At 43.8% G+C, this 21,580-nt stretch overlaps 1 protein-coding gene and 1 long non-coding RNA gene across 16 annotated transcripts in view; both read left to right on the forward strand.

Moving 5' to 3' along the window:
- EPHB1 (EPH receptor B1) overlaps positions 1 to 21,580 on the forward strand; it is a 366,648-nt gene that overhangs the window by 166,231 nt on the left and 178,837 nt on the right. For all 15 annotated transcript variants that reach the window (XM_081192559.1, XM_081192560.1, XM_081192561.1 and 12 more), the window contains one exon: positions 1,352 to 2,033. In XM_081192559.1, the coding sequence (XP_081048685.1) occupies positions 1,352 to 2,033 (682 nt within the window). The remainder of the gene's footprint in view (positions 1 to 1,351; positions 2,034 to 21,580) is intronic.
- On the forward strand, positions 8,378 to 9,792 carry LOC308586336. Its single transcript, XR_014007825.1, has 2 exons — positions 8,378 to 8,496; positions 9,720 to 9,792. It is a non-coding gene; the product is annotated as an uncharacterized lncRNA (long non-coding RNA).

The raw sequence follows: 21,580 nt of genomic DNA on the forward strand, positions 1-21,580 counted from the left end.
TTCTGTTTGCATACATTGGTACACAGAGAGATATTCTCCCAGAGGCTGGATAGCAGGGGGCCATAGCAGCCATGCATGTTGGCAGTAAGGGGTGGGATTAACCCATACACGCCCCTCACCTGTCCTTCTAATGTGGAGCAATGACCATCACCTCCTCTCTTACGTGGCTTTAGGATGCTACAGTGGTACCTCGGGTTACAGACGCTTCAGGTTACAGACTCCGCTAACCCAGAAATAGTACCTCAGGTTAAGAACTTTGCTTCAGGATGAGAACAGAAATTGCGCGGTGGTGGTGCGGCGGCAGTGGGAGGCCCCATTAGTTAAAGTGGTACCTCAGGTTAAGAACAGTTTCAGGTTAAAAACGGACCTCCAGAACGAATTAAGTTCTTAACCCGAGGTACCACTGTACTGTTATTTTTCTGATCTATGCTGCTGTTGATATTATGATTTAATTGCATTCAGATTCATTGATTGTTTTTATTGTTATTATTGTGAGCTGCCTTGGGAAGCTGAAAGGCAAGGTATAACTGTTTCAGATCCATTAGTCAAATAATTAATGAAATGTCCCTGGTTCCAGAGCAGAATTTATTGGTTTTGATAGCCCACCTACAGGTTTAGGTCCTTTTATTGGTTTTGATAGCCCACCTACAGGTTTAGGTCCTTTCCTTTTATTGTATACCGTAACTTGAAAAGCATTATTGAGTCACCAACCTATTTTCAGTAATTTCAGTTAGACCAGCTTGTTAATTTTATTTAATTTAATTATGGCCCACATTTCCCCCCTCTTTTTTACACTAAACACCCTGATAGTTGCCAGCTCTATCCAAGATGAGCATTGCTCAGGAAACTGCCAAGCTTACCGAGGCTCTGCCAATTAGGGGTTAAAAGAGGTCAAACTATCAGAAGAGCAGAAACTGGTTGATTTTTATGATCTTTGTCACAGAACCTTAAGGGCATCAGATGATTCAGAGTTACATCAGCTTCAAGAAGCGGGTTAGCATATGAGTAAAAATCTAAATGTGTGTGTCACTTTGCTGGCCTCAAGCAGGGTGTGTGTGTGTGTGTGTGTGTGTGTGTGTGTGTGAGACTGGGCCAAGAACTCTTAGCTTATTGGCTTTCTTTCTGTTGGCTGATTCCATGCTCATGGAACAGACCCTAAAATTAGGGATGTCTCTCACGTTTTTCAGAACTGAAAGTAGAACACACAAATCCTCCAAGTCTTGTGTATCCCAGCTAGCTTGCAGTGATTAATGATCCCCCTGGTTTAAAGTGCCATCTCTGTGTTTCGTTCTCTCCATTCATTTTAATTGCCTGATTCCCCCCTCCCTCCCTTCTTATTTGTTCCACACAGTGGGAAGAAGTCAGTGGCTACGATGAGAACCTCAACACTATCCGGACTTACCAGGTGTGCAATGTCTTTGAGCCCAACCAGAACAACTGGCTCCTCACCACGTTCATCAACCGACGGGGTGCACACCGCATCTACACAGAGATGCGCTTCACGGTGAGGGACTGCAGCAGCCTCCCAAATGTCCCTGGTTCCTGCAAGGAAACCTTCAACCTGTATTACTATGAGACAGACTCTGTCATCGCCACCAAGAAGTCAGCCTTCTGGACAGAGGCCCCTTACCTCAAGGTGGACACCATCGCTGCAGACGAGAGCTTCTCTCAGGTGGACTTTGGTGGCAGGTTGATGAAGGTGAACACAGAGGTGAGGAGCTTTGGTCCCCTCAATCGCAACGGCTTTTACCTGGCCTTTCAGGATTATGGGGCGTGCATGTCACTGCTGTCGGTGAGGGTCTTCTTTAAGAAATGCCCCAGCGTGGTGCAGAATTTTGCCATCTTCCCAGAGACGATGACAGGAGCAGAGAGCACCTCCCTAGTGATTGCACGGGGCACGTGCATCCCGAATGCCGAGGAGGTGGATGTGCCCATTAAGTTGTACTGCAATGGTGATGGGGAGTGGATGGTTCCCATTGGCCGCTGTACCTGCAAGGCTGGATATGAGCCCGAGAATAATGTGGCCTGCAAAGGTAAGGTGATGATTCGTTGAGTTGCTGTATGATGATGGCCAGACAGAATTCCTTGATAGCCCAAGTGGCTGTTAAGGGGCTGGTTTGATAGCATCGTTTGCCCCCAGCAAATTGGAACAGCCAACCTGTATTAATGCCAGTGTGTTTGGGATTGCCTGGGAATTAAAGTTTTGCATTGCTTTGTCCACCTTGGACAGCTGTAGCTCTGAGTTGAGTCTTTTCAGTATCTGTAGCAGGGGTTGCTAAGACTGTCCTAAGTGGTACCTGCCTTAAACCAAGTCAGGCAGAAAATGTGACATCTTAATAAATGAGATAAGGACTGAGATGATGTATGTTGAGCAGTGACAGTGATTTACTTGTGATTCCTCTGTCCAATTGTGTTTTGCCTTAGCTTTATGCCACACAGTTGTTCAGAGTAGAAAATCCCACTTATATTTTATCCCAGTGCTGAAGCTCCTGAAATGACCATCAAATGAACAGCTTCTCTGCTCATGGTTGAGTCATAGCATATAGGAAACTCATTTGTGAATGTCTAGTATCCTAGGTGTAAATTTGCAGTGTAATTTGCAAGTTGATAATACTTCACAGTAGTATTCACACCCTTTCTGTATCTCTTTGGTAAATGCTTTTTTTGGAGGGATCAATTTTATTGGCATCAGCATTTAACAATGAGCTTTTGGTGGAGCAAATGGGACTGCAGCAGAGGTCATGTCTGCAAATATCTGTGGTTTCATAAGGATCAAATGTGGCCTTCACTGAGCTCAGCCCAGAGGAACCTTTACTTAGCTGAAATCTCTCAGTCAACATTTTGCCACGTATTTACTGGATAATACATCCCACAAAGTTGGATCCAGGGTGACCTATGTTAGACTGACCTACTGATACTGTTGTGACAGGTGAACATGTCTGTTCTGTCAGGAAAGCTCTACCAGGAAGAGGAGCAGCAAATGCCACTGCCTGCTTGGCGCTCTGCCTTGTGAGCAGGCAGGTGGTAGCTATGATGGTGGTGGTGGTGGTGAAGAAGAAGAAGAGCAGCAGCAGGAGCAACTAGTGAAAATGGTGTTGAGACTTTCTGATGGAGAGGGATAATGGAGAGTATCTAGTGCAAGGAACCTCAAAAACCTAGAGTTGACACTCTTTGGATGAATTCAAATGAAAGGCAGTGTGTTATTGTTCTAAATGGCATGGGCCTTGCCTCTGTGTATGAATTGAGCCTTGGGAGTTAGCTTCTCCAGGCTGAGAAATCTGAGGTGGGTAAGTTAGACATATAGAATATGGTGGAAATTATTTCCCTCTCTGTTTTCGACAATGGCGACGTGGGAGGTAAAGGTACTCTATACAGCTGCAGGGTATGGAGCACACACTAGGGAAATGCTAACATCTAGGGACCATGATGTGATCTGGCTTCTGTAAGTGCAAGGCCATATACAGGGATCTTTTATTGTGAAGTGACTGCTGTGTGTGGAAACAAGTATATGTCACAATGTCAAGGCTATAAGTGGCTGAGATTATGCAAATGGCAGTACATAGTTGGCCATGTGCCCGAGGCGGCACAGTCTGAATGCTGTGTCTCACACAGAATGTTTGCAGTGTTTGTAGTGAAACCCTGAGGGAACTGCATGTAAATGTTTAGTAAATACTTCAAATAGAAAAAGGTGCATACTTTTTATAGAGAACATACTGTGCAAAAAGTTACTTGACCTTATTTCTCATTCACACTTTTAAATGCTCTCTAAAACAACATATTGCCAGCACAGTCTAATATTAGCAAATATATTGCTTTGCTTTCAGTATGCTTTCTAAAAGATAGCTGCTTGTGGAGTTTTTATAAGATGAAATTAGTATCTAAGGAAAATGGAAATTGAATCTAAGGGCCAAAACAGATGTGATGCAGTCGATTCATGATTGCATTTCCCAACTTTTTATTGTTAAACTTTAAAGCAGCCATAAGGGGATACCCAGTTTTTGTAGGAGCAGTGATAGTGAGGGAGTGTAGGTTGAAACATTTTCCTCTGCTGTTTTCTCCATTTAAATCCTCCCCCCACAATTTTGCTATTACCAAACTGAGAAAATCCCAAACATGGTAGAGCTATCTGTATTTTCCCCCAGCAGGGCTGATGGCAGCTTTGGGGTAGGGTGGAAAAGCAATTTCGATTAAGAAATGACATGGAAGAAAGGCATGGCATGGGTGCCTTTGGGAGGAAGAGCAAGATATAAATCAGGGGTCAGCAACCTTTTTCAGCCATGGGCCGGTCCACAATCCCTCAGACCTTGTGGGGGGCCGGACTATATTTTGAAAAAAATATGAACAAATTCCTATGCCCCACAAATAACCCAGAGATGCATTTTAAATAAAAGGACACATTCTACTCATGTAAAAACACACTGATTCTTGGACTGTCCACGGACCAGATTGACAAGGTGATTGGGCCACATCCGGCCCCTGGGCCTTAGGTTGCCTAACCCTGATATAAATCACCATCTTGGATGCTGTTTGTGATTCCAGATCTGCTCACACAATGCTTTCTCAGGCATCCAGATTCAAAATGGTTGGTTCTGGCTGCTTGGAAGCCAAACAGAAACACCACATAAAAGCCAGCATACCACCACAAGTGTATCCAAAAATCCTTGTTTTCTGCAAAGCTGCCACCCTTCACTCATACCATCTGTGCTCACTGGAGAAGGTACCATTGGTACTCATATGAAAGATGTCTTGATTGGGGGTGGCGGCTAGGGCTACCTGAGGCTGGCTAAGTAAGCACACTAGGCTCTTACAAACAATAAGGTCACAACTCTACTAATAACAGACTTAAGATGAGTGAACTACTAAACAACTCACTCCTTTGGTCTTGAATTTTGCATGAATGACTAGCTGAGCCAGAAGGAGAATTGTCCCCCTCCACAGAAGGAGAGGAGCTGACATTTAGAAAATGATAAAGTTTTTTCCCCTGCCTTCAAGTGATCTGGCACAAGATAACATCTCAACTGGTGGTGCCCTAGTGCCCCCACTCCCAGAAATACCTTTCAGATGAGTACCAGTACTACCTGAGCTCTATGCATAACTAAAGACCTGAGGCCCATAAAAGAATGGGAAGAAGTGAAAATCCCTACTGCCTGTGTGTGTGTGCGCACACATATATGGTCAGTGCAATTTATATTCACAGTGGCCTCATCATGACTTCTCTTACATCCTCTAGCTTTATTATAAATGGATTGTGCACACATTACCAGCTTAAAACATAGCAAGGTGGCTTTCTCCTGCTGAGTTTCAAACAGCCTTTGTACATTGTTGTACACATTAGTATGGTTGAATGTGTTTGCCTGCTTTCTGTCCACACCAGTGGGTGGAGAGGATAGGTAGATGTCTTTATGTGGTTTACATTTTCAAATCAAAGTGAAGCTGATTTGGGGGGAAATGCATGAAAATGCAGCATTTGTCAAGAATCTACAGGCTAGATAGATATGGATTGTGGCTGACATAGCGCATGTGTGGCTTCCTCAACAAGCAATGGGAATGCACGGGATGCTTGAGTGAATGGGAACATGTATAGCCATGGTGAGTAGTATGTTTATGAAGTGGAATGCATGCAAATATTGCCTTGATAATGAGGCCAGTCTCTAGTCCTAGCACTACAATAGCAGAAAACTGCCCCTGGGAAGCCCACAAGCAGGATATGAAATGAGATATCCATCCCTATTGATTGTCTCCAACATATGGTAATTAGAGAGCCCAACAGAACATATTTACATGGAACTGCAGGTCCCTAAAGTTGGGATACTTCTCCCAGTTGAAGGGGTTAAAATTAGTTTAAGTAAGCCTGCCTGGTTTAAGAAGAAAATGGAAGCTGATTATACAGTGGTTAAGTACTTAATTCTTTCTGGAGGTCCGTTCTTAACCTGAAACTGTTCTCAACCTGAAGCACCACTTTAGCTAATGGGGCCTCCCGCTGCTGCCGTGCCGCCAGAGCATGATTTCTGTTCTCATTCTGAAGCAAAGTTCTTAACCCGAGGTACTATTTCTGGGTTAGCGGAGTCTGTAACCTGAAGCGTATGTAACCCGAGGTACCTCTGTACTGCGGAAACACCAGTAGTGTTTATTTGGTTTAATAATGGAAGTGTAAGATCCCTAGCGAGAAAGGGTGCAGTGAAAGAAAGCAGTAAAAAAATTAATTATAGTTCTCCATATAGCCCATACAATGCAATAGAAACATAAAAAAACCTAGGAGATAATTGATGACCGTATCATATTCACCATCTAGTGGCATCATGAGCAGGTGCTGAAATAAATTGAAACCAAATTATAACATTACAAAGATTAAATATGAATAATGGAGCAGAGTAAAGCTTATGGAGCAGGAAAGGAGTGGAAGGATTTTGTGCTGTGGCAACAATGATGAGATACCTGCGGCCCTCTTGGTGCTGTTGGCCTTTGTGATGTTAACATATGAGAGAGTGCTGGAGGTGAAATAGTTAAACAGGTTACCCAATCAGGACCCAGGGGGTGGAGTCAGAGGGACTATAAAACCAGTTCTGGGAGGGGCAAAGGGGGAGTTCGTTAGAGAGTTCATTGGGAGTTGGGTGGTTGGTTGGGTTGGAGTAGGAGTGGGAGTGAATTGGGATAGAGTCTGTGATTAGGTTGAATTAGTGTAGCGAAATAAGCTGAGTCAGGAAGTTAGAAGCTAGGATGACAAGTAAATATCTGAGAGGTAGTTTAGTGAGTGAGAGCAGGTAGTGTAAGTTATAGGTCTGGATAGGCACCCCATGAATGTAATTGACCGATACCGTTTATGAAACCATACACTTGTTAAACTGCAATAAATAAACAGAAGTTTATGTTCAATTTAACCCTGACTGGACTCCGTATTGTCCCAGGTAGGGCCTGGGTGGTGGCAGCGAGAAATAAAGTGGTGGCACAGGGATCAATAGATGGTGAAATGTCCGGGGACCCTGTGTGATCGCCACAGCCTTCAACTCCCATTAATCCCAACCAGCATGGCCTCAGGTCAGGAATGATGGGAAATGCAGTTCAACAAGGTCTGGAAGGTCACAGGTATCCCACGCCGGCTTTACAAGACATAACCTTTAAGCCAGGATTTCTAAAAACAGCATTGATTGGCATCCATAGGCCTACAATGGAGAGGTTGGATCATCCCTAAGTGCACCTTAGTACAGTGACTAAATGGCAGCTGTCAGTGCTTCTCTTTTGGTATTAATGGTGCACATTTAGAAGCATTTGCAGCATTCCTGGAAAGGGATTATATTTCTTCCCTTGGGGCACTCTTGGGCTGCACAGCTTCAAAGCATGCACTGGTCATGCAGTAATCCTTGCCTGCCATGTTGACAGGTCAGGTGATAAGTGCATAGACGGTGGTGGTCAGATGCACCTTATAAAAATAGCCGTGGTCCTTTAATTGCTAACACCGACAAGCAGTAAAAGAGAAAGGGAAATGCAATCTCTTTTATTGCACTGTTCAGGAGAAGAAAACTGGCACCCTAAATTGGAGGCCTCGGACGGGGTGTCTACCAGCGGCAGATGGTGACCAGGCTTCTGGCTGAGTTGGGAACTGAAAGTGGTAGACCAATCACTGGAATAGGGGTGTCAGCTGACGTAACACAGTCTGCTGCCTTAGGGATCCTTGCCATTGTGCTCCTCAGATCCCCATTCAACACTCCTGTCATACTCTCCCCTCCCCATTCTATTGCATCAAACCTCCTAATTTAGCTGAAACTTATGATGGAGACAGCATTGCTAGTCTCTCCTTTCATGGAATAGCCTTTTTTATTCTGTTCATGGTGGCTTAGATTAGATTCCAGTACACATTTTAGCGGTTTCCAGCTCATATCAAGATGGAAAGCCCAATTTTGAGTAGGAGACATAATGGCTGATAATATGAATTAATTCATCCCTTTAGATAGGCTACATACGGTAGGTATTTGTGAAGACAGTTGCAAATAGCTTACTGTGACCCAGCTCTGAATGCATTCTCCAAGATTGTCAGTTTACCTTGTTCCTGCCCTTCTTTGACTTCACGTACTTGGCGTTACCTTGATTTTCTGTGCCCCATGAATCTATAGAGTTTGTAGAATGTATAAAACTATCACAATGGGATTGGAGTCCAAGGTTGGTGCAGGTGTTCATTGGCTGAGGATCTGCACCATAAGCAGAGGACCTATTGACAAGAGCCCACTGTCCTTATTGTAGTGAGGAGGTGGACTTGCTGAGGTGAGCGGGCATGGAGGATGCCCAGCAACTAATGCTGTCTCACAATATAGTGGAACAAGGCGCATTGTGAGGTAAGAGATGATGTAATGGCAAAGTAGTAAGATGAGTAATACAGCTGAACCTTTGCGATCATGACGACAGGAATAGTAATGGGATATGGGATGCATGCTTTGATAGCACCTGAGACACGCATGAACATGACCTCAAATGTCCTTCGAAGCAAAACCAATCCAGGGCTGAGTATGTGGCTTGATCAATTTTGACACCCCTCCTCCAAAAGATTTCCCCTTCTTGCTTGGAAACTCATTGCCCCCTCAGGCTGGCCTTGATTGTTCGTCAGCACCAAGGTGCAGGGGCTGTTGTAAGGCAAAATCAAACTGCAGATTGCTTTCTTGAAGAAGGCCACGCAACAGCTGCCTTGTGAAGGCAGAACTCTCCGAAGTGATGTTTGTGATTTCTTGGCTTCAAAGGGCTGTGTGGGGCTGCGTTGGCTGGCTGGGCCTCTTTCATCTTTCTCATTATTTCCTGAGTGAAACGGCAGGAATCAGAACAAGCCTTGATTGGTTCTGATTTAAATGGAACTCCGGGAACGACACTCTGATTCTTTCTCTTAATTGGAACTTTTCTCTCTCTTGTTTTGGGCTTTGCCATGCGTGCTGTCAATTTGATACCGCCTGCTGGAATCCTCATAGGGTTTGGATTTATAAATATGGAAATTATGTAATTTCTCCTTTTATGTCACTGCTTTCTGAGTTTTTATTAACATTGCTCATTCCACCCCCCACCCCCCTTTATGCCTAGTGGCTTTACTGAAACTTTCTGTTCTTTGAAATAACATTCCAGTTTGAAAGGTTCAGTCCAAAGTTGCTGGAAGGCAAGGCAATGAAAAAGTTGGGAGTGTTGGACATGGTGACACTACTGAAGGCAGCTTTCAAAATGTTAATAGTAATATAAAGTAAGAGAAAGAAAGAAAGCAAGCAAGCCATCATGGGTCTGAGAATAACTGAATTCTATGCAAAGACTAATTTCAAAAAGTTGTAGTTATAGGGGAATCATCTTTTTCTTTCCTTAAAAAAAAATATGTTTCTAGATCTCACCATTACAGAAGTTGCTGCATAATACAATTCTCAAGTCTTCCAAGAGAATTATTTTTTTAAAAACATTTGGTTCTTATAATTTTTCGACCTAAGTCTTTTTATACTGTACTTTGCAAAACTATAATACATAGAGTCACTGTTATTTATTTGAAAGATTTCTAGGCTGCCCTATAGGCCAATGTCATGAATGGATTCATGCCAGTGACATGAGAATGATCAGTTTCAGGTTTGAAATCCAATTCTGGGACTTTCAGTAAACTGGAAGAAGTGGCTGCAATGTGCCTTAAATATTAATTTAATAACTATATGATGTTTTAATTACCTGATTTTCTTTCTGTCTGTCTCATATGGCTTTCTCCTTTCCAGTTAATAGCAGACCTCCTTGGCTTAAACTCGACAAACTATATCAAATTTTGAAGATTAAAATTTTGAAGATTTATTTGCTTTGCTCACAAGAGATGCTTTTTTTAAAACGTGTGTTTGATTGCAATATAATGTTCAGTCACTAGATGGCTCTATGTGCTCTGTGGAGTTAAATAGAGGGTGTGTCCTTTATAGACAAAGAAGTGAGAAACAGCTCAAGGTGTGTGGAAAGGCATTTTTTTTGGTTTGCAGGTAATACTGATGACAAAGACCCATACCTTGTACAATGAGCAGTTCAAGACTTGGCCAGAATCTCCATTTCTTTACTCTAACACAATTGCAGCAATATTCATTTCCATTTAGTAAAAGATGGAAGATGTTTTCCAGTACTGTACATTCGCTTATACCACCATTAGCCCAAAGAAGTATGAATCTTTGCATATACATGCATTTCCAAGATCTTTCAATCCCCAGGGAACAAGGGAAGGTGTGAAAAGTGTAATCTTCTTAAAGGATTTATTTGTGTTTTGCAGAGGGTGTAAAGCTGACAAAAGGGCCCTGCTCCAGGTCATCCTCTGCCTTTCTTTCCATCTGCCTGCACTTATCCCATGTCAGTCACTACACAGCCTCAGCATGCTACTCACAGCGGTGCAATTACCCATTGCTGCATCTTTGCGCAAAACTAATGACATTTTCACCAGTTTTATCCAGGGCATAAGGTGGTTCCCATAGCAGGCCATAGCGAAAAGGGTTAAATTGTTCACTCTGGCCAAAATCACCTCTTTTATTATAAAACATGTATGAAGTAATTTCTCAGAGCAGAGATTGTGTGTGTGTGTGTGTGTGTGTGTGTGTGTGTGTTTTAAAACGCTTTGAAAATAAATAAAACAAAGTGTGTGTGTGTCCCCTGCAAATGTTTGTGAACAATTGTTTTCAAGGAGGTAGACCTGAAGCTCACTCTCTGTATAGTACAACCACAAAGTGTTGCCATACACCTGGGATTTCTTGGACACGTCTGGTTTTGGGAGACCAGCACCCTCATCCAGAAAGATTTTTGCATTTTGGTTTAAATGTCCGGGTTTGGGTTTTTATTTTTTAAAATGTTTTTGGATTGTTGTTTTTTTAAATTGTGAGGCATGCACATGCTCAGAATGTGCTGTTTCCTGGAACAAGAAGCAGGCATCAGGTGGTCAGGAGCTGCCTGCCGGGGGTTGCACCAGGTTTGGTGTTCCTGGCTGCTGCCAGGCCTTGCACTGTCTTCCTGGGGCTGCACTGGTCCCTGCAGTCACCTGGCCTTGCATGGCCTTCTAGGGGCCACTCAGCCTCTCTTATTGTGAGCAGGAGGCCGTCGAAGCCAGCAGACGTAAGAGAGGGGAGGGGAAAGGGGGGGAGCAAGCAGGTGAGGAAGGAAGAAGAAGAAGAGTTTGGATTTGATATCCCGCTTTATCACTACCCGAAGGAGTCTCAAAGCGGCTAACATTCTCCTTTTCCTTCCTCCCCCACAACAAACACTCTGTGAGGTGAGTGAGGCAGAGAGACTTCAGAGAAGTGTAAATAGGCCAAGGTCACCCAGCAGCTGCATGTGGAAGAGTGGGGAAGTGAACCCGGTTCACCAGATTACAAATCTATCCTCCTAACCACTATACCATACTGGAAGGGGAGGGTTAGTGGCAGGGAGGGGGTGAGTGAGGGAGATATGGGATGATGGGGGGTGTCTGGGTGGTGGTGATGGGGAGTGTCCAGGTTTTTGATCCCCGGAATGTGGCATCTCTAGCATGGCATACAGTCTATCGGTTCATCCAAACCTATTTTGCTTCCTGCCCCAGCTGACACAAATGGGGAGAGAAGAGCCTGCAGTTACATATTTTACTCATTGAAGCAATGTTTCATTTCTCGTCTGAAATCTTTTGACAGTGATGGCAAATTATAAATACCCGTGCCTTTTCCGGCGCCTTTGCAAAAATACAGAAAATATAAAGTGGCATTGGAGGTTGTGCTTACTGTTGGCAAGGCCATAGTCCTGTGTTCAGAGCTCTGTGTGATAACTGAATATTCTTTTCAGGCTTTCTTTTTCCTTTTTTGCTGAGAAGGAAGAAGCAACAGATATTATTGCTTGGTATGAATCAATTTGCAGCTGATAGTAATATTCATTTATTTCGGTAGTGCTCCCAGTGTGTGTGGCATTTTACAAGAGTAGAAGAAGACAGGTCTGTGTTCCGAGGGACTTTCAGTTTAAAATTTGACAAGGGGAAACAACAGAAAAAGTGGATGGAAATGGAGGCTGGGGGTAAAAGGGACGCACTGTGTTTTTTTTTCAATTGCACTTTCTGAGACTCAGCTATAAACTGGGTTACATTAGGGGAAGGCTGACTAAACTGTTTCTCTCCAGATGTTGCTGGACTACAACGCACATCATCTCTATTTGCCATATTGGCTGGGTCAGAGCTGAAGCTCAGCATTAGGCAGCCACCCCTGCATTGTGGGGGTTCTTGTGCCTGTTAGAATTCCTGCTCCATGATTGCAGTCATGGGATTGTTGTCTTTCACATGACATGGTGAAATATACTCAGAGTCGCAAAGTGATTTCATGCTCTTTATTCAGCTCATAGTGGTGAGGAGGAATGAATGAAAGTCCCCTCACAGTATCTGCTTTATATACATTATTTACACAATGGGCTGCACATGATTGGCTAATTCCGGAATTCTACTTTAAGCCAATCAGGTTGTGGATTCACTTCTATCTGGAGCAGTATTGGGTGGTTCCTGCCACCCAATCATACTGTTGCATTGTTCTAGGACCAATCAGACTGCTGCATTCTGAATCCTATTGTTCTAGGACCAATGAGACTGCTGCATTCTGAATCCTATTGTTCTAGGACCAATCAGACTGCTGCATTTTGGATCCTATTGTTCTAGGATCAATCAGACTGCTTCAGTTTGGATCCTATTCAACTCAGTACATAACACATGGTATGTTTTGACTCCACTGAGTGGGAAGTGACGGAGACAGAATGTTTGTGTTACTGTGTTCCCTGAAGTGGGACTATTGTCCTTTGTTTTGCCCCCCTCATTGCTGTCTGATCCTAGAGAGAGAAGGAGCCATGTTGCAGTGCTCCGTTTATGTTTATATGTAAATAAAGTAGATTAGCCAAAATGCTGAGTTGCTGAGGTCTGTCACGCAAGTTGTGCAAACTCTGTGGATCTCTAAATGTGCCGGTGTCGGTTGGCATCGGTCGCTGTGATGTTTGGGCTGAAGAAAGCTTTTGAAGCTCCCGAATGAAAGACCAGGAGGGAGAGAACATGCCAGTCGGGCATGTGTCTCTGCCAGGGTTCTACTCGAGTGTAGGCTGAACTCCTGACAGTGCCCAAGGCTTCATGGAAGAGATGGGTTTTAAGCAATATCGGGAGTGGTGGCATCTCACAGTTATGCCTCCTTGTTCGAGAGCAATGAAAGCTGTGCCCCTGTGCCAAGGCTAGCAGTGTCCTTTTTTGGTGCCTGGGACATGCTGGGTCAACAGAACCCACCGTGCCAGGCCAGCCTGCACCACCAACGCCACCGGGCATGTGCATGCAAGGCACAGAGGGTTCACAGAGACTGTACAAGAGCTCGGCCCTGGCCATTGGCCAAGTGTGGCTGTGCTGTGCCCCTGCCCCCCCGTCCCCTTCCACATGCCATGGTCCAGGCCTTTTCCAAGGCCTTCTTAGTTACTGTCAGACTCCAACATAGACCATAGACACTAGAAGCGGCAGGTGTGAAAAGGGTATAGATCAATGATGGTATGGTGACCATTGGAGACAGTCAGAGCACAAGAATGAAAATGCTTCAAAATGGCAGAAAGGGATTATTAGAGAACAGAAGTCAAGGTTGTGTTTAAAGTTTGCCCTCAGAAGTGCCCTTAAGCATCTGCTCATATTGGCATACCAGGCTTACTCCCGTGAGTTGTGCTTGTCTAATTTTGCCAGGACCTGGAAGTGAATCCAGAAGACTCACAGTGGGGGCTATGGATCCTTATCCTGCTGGTAGGGACCACGGCAGGATTCAGCGGCGGCAGCAGATGGGTCACACCTTGGATAATTTTCCAGCCAAGAGCTTTTACAGATGAATGGATTGCATGAGCTGTGCCTAAAAGAAGCCTTTGCTTGTCCCTTTTACTGCAGAAGCAAGAACACACCAACGCTTTGTGAGCAAAGTCTGAAAAGGAGAGAGGGGGGAAACAAGCCATTTGTGTAATATCTTCCTGCCTTTGCAAAAAGCTCCGGTGTAATGATGTTATTTAGTGAGCAGATTTTGCTTTCTTTTGTTTTTCTTTTCACCTTGGTTTCACTAAAACAATGTTTAGCAAAGAGAAGAATAATTGATTTCTTGCAATATTGCACAAAGCTGCATTGCAAAAAGTAACTTAAGTATCATTTCATATGATACTTTACTGATCAGAAGCAAACTACTTTCCCCTCTGAGCAAATTCTGCTTAGTTGGCTCCCATGTGTGTCTCCAGGGCAGCCTAAGAATATGAATTTGCGACACTGGTCTGTGCTAAAACAGATTTTCCCCTCAGCATTAGCTTTTCCATTCCAGCTGGTGTATTTGAAGTATTGTAATGGGTTTTTGTCTTTCTTTTGAAATAATTGACAGCGCCCACAATTTCATAGTGACCTCTCCAAATTCTGTTTAAAATGAGCAAACCCCAAATTTTCTAGATTGTTTTGGTTAGCAATAATGATATAAATGTCTATAGCAGTCTTTCTGAAGAATCTCAACCTTGTGTCCCCAGATGTTGTTGGACTACAACTCCCATCATTGCTAGCTAGCAGGACCAGTGGTCAAGGAAGATGGGAGTTGTAGTCCAACAACTTCTGGGGACCCAAGGTTTAGAAAAGCTGGTCTAAAGGGTAAAAGCCAAAGCCTCTGAAAGCAGGTGACCAGTGAGGAAACAATCCATGTACAGTGGTACCTCGGGTTAAGTACTTAATTCGTTCTGGAGTCCGTACTTAACCTGAAATTGTTCTTAATCTAAAGCACCACTTCAGCTAATGGGGCCTCCTCCTGCTGCTGCGCTGCCAGAGCACGATTTCTGTTCTCATCCTGAAGCAAAGTTCTTAACCTGAAGCACTATTTCTGGGTTAGCGGAGTCTGTAACCTGAAGCGTATGTAACCTGAAGCGTATGTAACCTGAGGTACCACTGTATAGTATTTTAAGTACATTATTTTAAGATGCCCTAATATAGTTGGACGTTTTGACTTGTTGGTTGCCCCGCAGTGACAGTATACAACACTTATAATGAACTGATATCTTTATTAAAGTCCTAGATGAACCAGTCTATTTGATTTTATGCTCACTGAGCTTGTTCCCCAGGTGAGTGACCAGAAAAAGCACAATATCTTTAAAGTAGGTTTCCTGGTTTTCCACATTGGATCAACATGTGCTTTATTGCTCTGTTCTTTGGAATTTGTAGTTGTAGCTTCGGTTGCTGTAGTGCTGAGGTTGAGGTTCCATATTTGTTGGATGATATCTCTCATCATCCCTGTCCATTGGCCATTTGGGCTGTTGGGAATTGAAGTCCAACAACATCTGGAGACTCACAAATTGCCCACCTCTGCTATATATATAAAAAATATTGAAATATATATATTTCAACTGCATCAGACCAACATGGCTACCTACCTGAATTTTCCACCTCTGCTATAGTTCATGAAATGAATTTGTAGCTTCACATTTCATGGTGTTGTATGTGGGACATTTTTTAAATATAGGAAACATCTTCACATCTTGTGATTGATCTCAAGCCTGTACTTTGCATTTGCTGATGGAAACAGAATGAAGCATTTAATTTTGTTAAACATTAAACTGCAATGAATTGGCAGCTGTGGATTTGCTACCTAAACAGAACAGTGTCTTCCTAGGAGGGGTGGGGCATTAGAAGGGGCATTTATGCTTGTTCAAACTTGCTGAAATGAATTGCAGTTGCACAGAGAGCTATTTGAATATAAAAAGCGATGAATTTAATATTATTATTATTATTTTTTAAAAAAGACAGCAGAGGGCTAGGACCGAAAATAGCAAGCCTCATTTTTGTAACATATTGCCTGAAACGCACAACATGATGCGGAGAGGAGGCACAAGAAATAGAACTGAATGAGAAGGCTAATCGTTCACTCTGAGAAAGAGTGGAGTGGAATGCCATGACATGCATTCCTAAGGCACATTCATTCACATCAACACATTGAACCCAGAGAACTGTGATTCACTTGTAGTGGCACATGACTTGCAGCACATGTGTGATGGTGCTGTGGGTTTCATTTTATGCCTGTTTTGTTGCTGGATGCTGGTGTTCGAGCTTTGCAAAAGATTGCATGTATTAATTTGGGGGGAGTGATAGGAAAGCCATCTCCATTGCTTTGGAGAGTAGAAAACAAAACATTAGCTGCTTAATGTGAAGATGCATGTCCAGTCCATGCACTGTTCCTTAAATGAAGCAGAGAAAAGCATGAAGTGTGTGCACGGGGGACATTGGTAGCTCTTCCAGACTGTAGTAGCACTCTATGAATTTGGGTGACTTGGAAAGCCACGTTACATCCTAGCACCACGAAACCCTATCGTTAAGATCTTTGTGCAAGAGTCAGAGGCACACGTCTCTCCATAGCTGTCAACTTTCAGATTTGAAAATAAGGGATCAGCATCCTCACCTGTCCCGGGGATAGTCTACAGGATATCTAACAATCCAGGATAGCAGTGGGAAGCAGCAGGAAACGGCGCTGGAATAAGGGAATTTCCCGCAAAAAAGGGAAGGTTGACAGCTATGCGTCTCTCTTGTGCTAGCATCTGTAAGCATTACTGTGGGTGATGGTGTGTTTCTTTAAACTGGTCAGGGTGCAAAATAAATCAATAGCGTGTTAAAATTACATCAGAAAGGATCAAATGAACTTTACATTTTCTTTGTATATCATATGTATGTTCCAGATCCACGGTTTTCAGACAGAAAGTGGTGCACAAATTATTTCTTCATTGAATCAGTAGAACATGGCATTCTGTAAACTGCATGTCCATTTGAAACAGCTCATGTGAGTTTCAGTGAGAGTACAGGGCACGGTTACAAATTATGTTGATTTTGGCTCGCTTTGATACGAGGCAAATGGAACAGAGATTGCACAATTGATTTGTCACCAGAACTGTGTGGAATGCTTTTGGAGCTGCTCCTGTTTCCCAGCGAGGGCAGAATCCGCCTTGTGTTGTAAGTAGGCACGCTCGCTGCCTCCCTTATGCAAGCTCCCAAGAGATACACACCGCCTGACATCTGTTCAAAGCCATCGTCAACCTGAGCAGCTGAGATGAGCCACTTAATAAGCCTTGGGGAACTGTCACTAAAAATTCCCGGTAAAGGAAGGCTGAGAAAATAGGCCTAATTCCACTGCTGGGGGAAAAATAGGTCTCTGTGTTGTTTAGCTCCCTCTCCCCCTGTACCTCCCCCCAACCTAGAACAAAAGCAGCAGATATCATGGGGCTATTAGACCCAAGCGCTTCATGCTGACAGCCAAACTCAGGGGGCACTTAGGGAGCCATTAATACCAGCTTTTATCGGCACTTAGCTGCTCACTCAGAGCCCCAAAGTGAAAAGCAGAGGCAGAGGCTCACGATCTTCATCAAAGGTGTCTTCAGGTCCCAGGGAGATTAGCCATATGATTTGGGGTCAGAATGACCAAGGCCATTACCATGGTGGCACTGGAAAGAAAACTTGAATATTGTTGTAATTTCTCCTACTCTTTTTAATATGTTGTGTTGCTATGGTGGGTGTTTTTAGCTTGTATTGTGCAAGCAATTCTGGTGAAACCCACTGTGGCGTTTGCCCATTCCTTGTGATTTTGTTTGTACAGGGGGATGGAAATGGTTAATGTAGATTGACCAATGAGAAAGCTCAGAGGCGGAGCCTGCTTGGTTTTGAGGCTCAGCCCTGGGGTTGGGAGATAGAGGAGTCAGAGTCAGACAGAGCCAGTAAGACGAACATAGCGGTTGTGACAGGTAGAGTGAGAGACAGGGATAGAACTGAGAGAGGAGAGTGTGACAATGTGAGATAGTGCCACATCTAGTTAAGGGTGCACATTTGAGAAACCGTTCTGAATATATTTAAAATTTGTTTGTTATTCAATAAACTTTAATCTTCGTTGTTGACTTTACAACCTGACCGAGACTCAGTATTTCACCCGAAGAAACCTGGTTGGTGGCAGCGGAAGAATAAAGCAGTGGCGTACAGGTCAATAGTCCGTGAAACGACCGGGGGCTCTGTACGAATGCCAAATCTGCCAAATGTGTGAGGGTTGTTGGGGTTTTCAGATGTGGGGATTTTGTTGGTATTAATTCCTTTCCTCTTCTACACTTTTTCCAGCAAAAAATAATAATGCTTCATGGCTTCTGTTTTCCCTCGAAGTGGGGAAAATGCAGATGTTGAGATTCCCTTGCAACAGTAGGGAATCAGGAAATGCCAACTTCCCAGTATCTTTTATTTTAGTTATTCCATGCAATATGCATCACATGGTTCTACAGCCACAGCAACTAATTGGTACTATGTCCATCATTTTTTACACTGCAGTCCTCCCATGCACTGGATATGCTTTAGCTCTGGGAGACGATACACTTTCCATGCATAAGGTGCTAGGTTCAATCTCCAGCAAATCCAGGAAGAGTTCAGTTATATAGACTGATGGGCTTGCATGGTATAAGGCAGCTCAGCAGTCGCTGCCACTGTCTTCAGTGGGGCTTAATCTAATGCAAGTGTGCGTAGAGTGTAAACTTTGCCAAATCTATTGTCCTGTGGATTGTAAAGTGTGATCCAGGCTTGAGCATCAAAGGATAGTTCAGGGCAACACTGGATAAATTTTCATTACATGAAGATATTGAATTAAACTGAAAACTGAGGCTCAGTTACTGACAAACTGAAAATGAGTAATGCAGTCCAGGCAGCCTATCACATACTGCTTATTGTGAAATAAAATGCATTTCATTTTGCTCTGGAACCTGCTGTCATATTTGGGCTTTGGAGTTAATTTGCCTTTTGAAATCCATTGATAAGTTTGCCCTGGCTGAAACTTAATTTGCCTTTGAAAGGTTTTCTTTGCAACATTTGCAGTGCACTGTTGTGCCACATCTGGGAAAACTCATTTCATGTAATCTGAGCAATGTACAGTGTCAGAACTGCTCTAATAGTCCAGTCCTTTCAAACCGCTTCAGCTATGTTGACATGGCAAGAGGTGTGCAGCTAAAACAGTGTTCTGTACCTGAGATGTGTGAGAGAGCTGGCTGAGTGTAAATCTGCCACTTTGCTAGCGCACCACTGGCCCACATCGCAAACACTCACTTCTTGGGAAAGTAGGTGTAGTGCACAGTATCTTTGCTGACTTCCGTGCTTGTTTGAAAAATAACCTCCATTGTTTTTGAAGCTGTGCTGATGAAGGGGTTAGTCAAGGAGACATTTACTTTCAAATCCAACCACCCAACCCCAGTCTCACTAGAAAGCCAGGTGACAAGCTGGAAGAAAGCCGGGTGGTAGGCCTCACCATATCAAGGAGCTTGTCCACATCCTCAGGAAAAAAACAAACTTAAAAGACATCTTTCACTATATAGTGAGATGGGGCCCAATCCCACGTCCTGGACACTCCCCAGCCAAAGGAATGCACACGGCAGGTAGTTAATTCTTTATTTTCGAAAGCAATCACTTACAGTAGCTTCTATGGGACTCTGAGTACACTTCCACAAAAGTTCTAGTGTCTAGCCAGCCATTCCCGGTCTGTGACTTATAAAGCAGTTGCATCAACAGGAAGTCACACCCCCTTCATTGGCTTCTGTACTTTCCCCCAATGGGCTGCATACACACAGCCTGAGACAATGGCTGTGTGGCAGCCACTGCTGCTCTTCCTTCTTCAATCCTTTTCTGGTTCTAGGAGTCAGTGGGGCAGGAGATGGTGGGGATACACTCAGTCCTCCACTTGCCTGATCAGCCTGTCCCTCCACCTCCACCAAGTTCAGTGTTCTGCCCTCCATCCCTTGATAGCTCTGACCCTTCCCCTGGCCTTGGTTCCTGTCTCCCAGGGAATATCAGCCCCCATAAATTGCTAGCCGCCTTTCCCAAGTCAGTATCCAGTGCCCATCCATCTGACACTCAAATGTCTGAGTCCGGCCGGTCCCTGACATCCCATCCAGCTCTGACATCAGTTAATAAATTCCAGTTTTATATGGAGAAGACCTCATTTGCACTGTGTTCTTACTTGTACAGCAATTGGTTTGCTACAGATAAACATAGATTCATAGAATTGTAGAGTTGGAAGGAACCCCAGAGATCTGCTCTGAGCCCCTGCAATACAGGAACCTCAACTGAAGCATCCATGCCAGATGGCCATCCAACCTCTGCTTAAAAACTTCCAAGGATGGAGAGTCCACCACCTCACATGGGAGCCCGTTCCACTGTTTAATAGCTCTTACTGCCATAAAGTATACTACGGAGATGTGTGTATCTGAGCATTTGGATACATATACGGTGAACACAATGGTGTGTGTGATTGGTTGTAGTTTTCTGCCACTGCATGTTGAATGTTCAGGGATGTCTGCCTTTCTTTCACCTTTGGCTTCCTGACCACAGTGCGGCAGGCACAATTGCTTTCTTGCTTGCAGTTTCAAGTACAAAAAGAAAAGGCAGAGAGTGAGCGGATGATTTGGTGGGGCCTTCCCCCGCTTCTCCTTAGTTCTTGTTTGTAACACTGGTAAGGACTTTCAGAAGATAGATTTTGCTGCCCAGAACAGCTGGATGTTTAAATCAGCGGGGCCAATAAATTGAAATAAAAAAGGTGTGATGCTGATCTGGTCTGATTCCACTTGGAGAAAGCAGGTGATTCTGCTATTTTCTCTGCTGCCTGTAGGCATATCCTAAAGCAGACATGTTCCAGTGGCTTTGTCTTTAATGTAAGAATAGGAGGAACACTATCTTTATTTCCAGAAGCTAGCCAAAGACATTTTGGTTGCAGTTCAATGCATTTGACTAGCTATAAATAACACATTTTTCTCCCCTTATATTTAGTTTTTATTTTGTAGGAACCTTAACCTCATGATTTATGTGCAAGACCCCCTCTTCCTCCCCCAACAGGGGCTTTTATTTCTTCACTACAAATTCAAAACGGGAACATCAGGTGGTGGAATAATTGGCTGTTTTCAGCAGTGTAGGGGTAGCAATAGCCTGGAACCAAAGTGGCATTTCTAAAGCTTACCCCCTACTTTCTGCACATCACAGGCTGCAGCACTGTTTAAGGCATGAGTGATTATCTTTGTATGTGTCATGAGAAGCCAGGCTGGTGGTATTTAGATAAAGGCTAGAATGGTATGCTGCTGGAAGCTCTATATGCAGCCAGGGATATATTGCATGCTGCCGCAGTGCTCAGCTTCTGTTGAGTGGCTAATTCTTTAGCATGCTGAAATCCATAGCACCGCACACATGGGTGCACATCTAAAGGAGCAGTTCCCGGGTCTTTGTGGCACTGCATATGGTGATGCCACACACCACACTGAAAAGCAGTTGGGGGCCTGCTTTATAATGGCATACTATCCCATACAGGTCGCCGTGAATCCACCAAAATTACAAGGGCTCTTGCTTTTCTAGCAGGTATGGACACTTTTAAAGCTTCCAGGGTTGAACAGTGAGTAACAACAACACCTAAGTGCTTTCGGGCCATCTGAATTGTCCACCGAATTGGAGCAAATGTCAATTGACTTTTCCACAGATTGTTGTTTGCTCTGATTCAGCAGCAAAGAGTAGATTTTCCTGGGGAAAGCAGTGAGGTAAATGGAAAACCAGTTGAATCTGTGCTGAGAAAGCATATGGGGTATT

This window comes from Podarcis bocagei (genome assembly GCF_964188305.1).
Source record: "Podarcis bocagei genome assembly, chromosome: 4".
NCBI classification, from domain to species: Eukaryota; Metazoa; Chordata; class Lepidosauria; order Squamata; family Lacertidae; genus Podarcis; species Podarcis bocagei.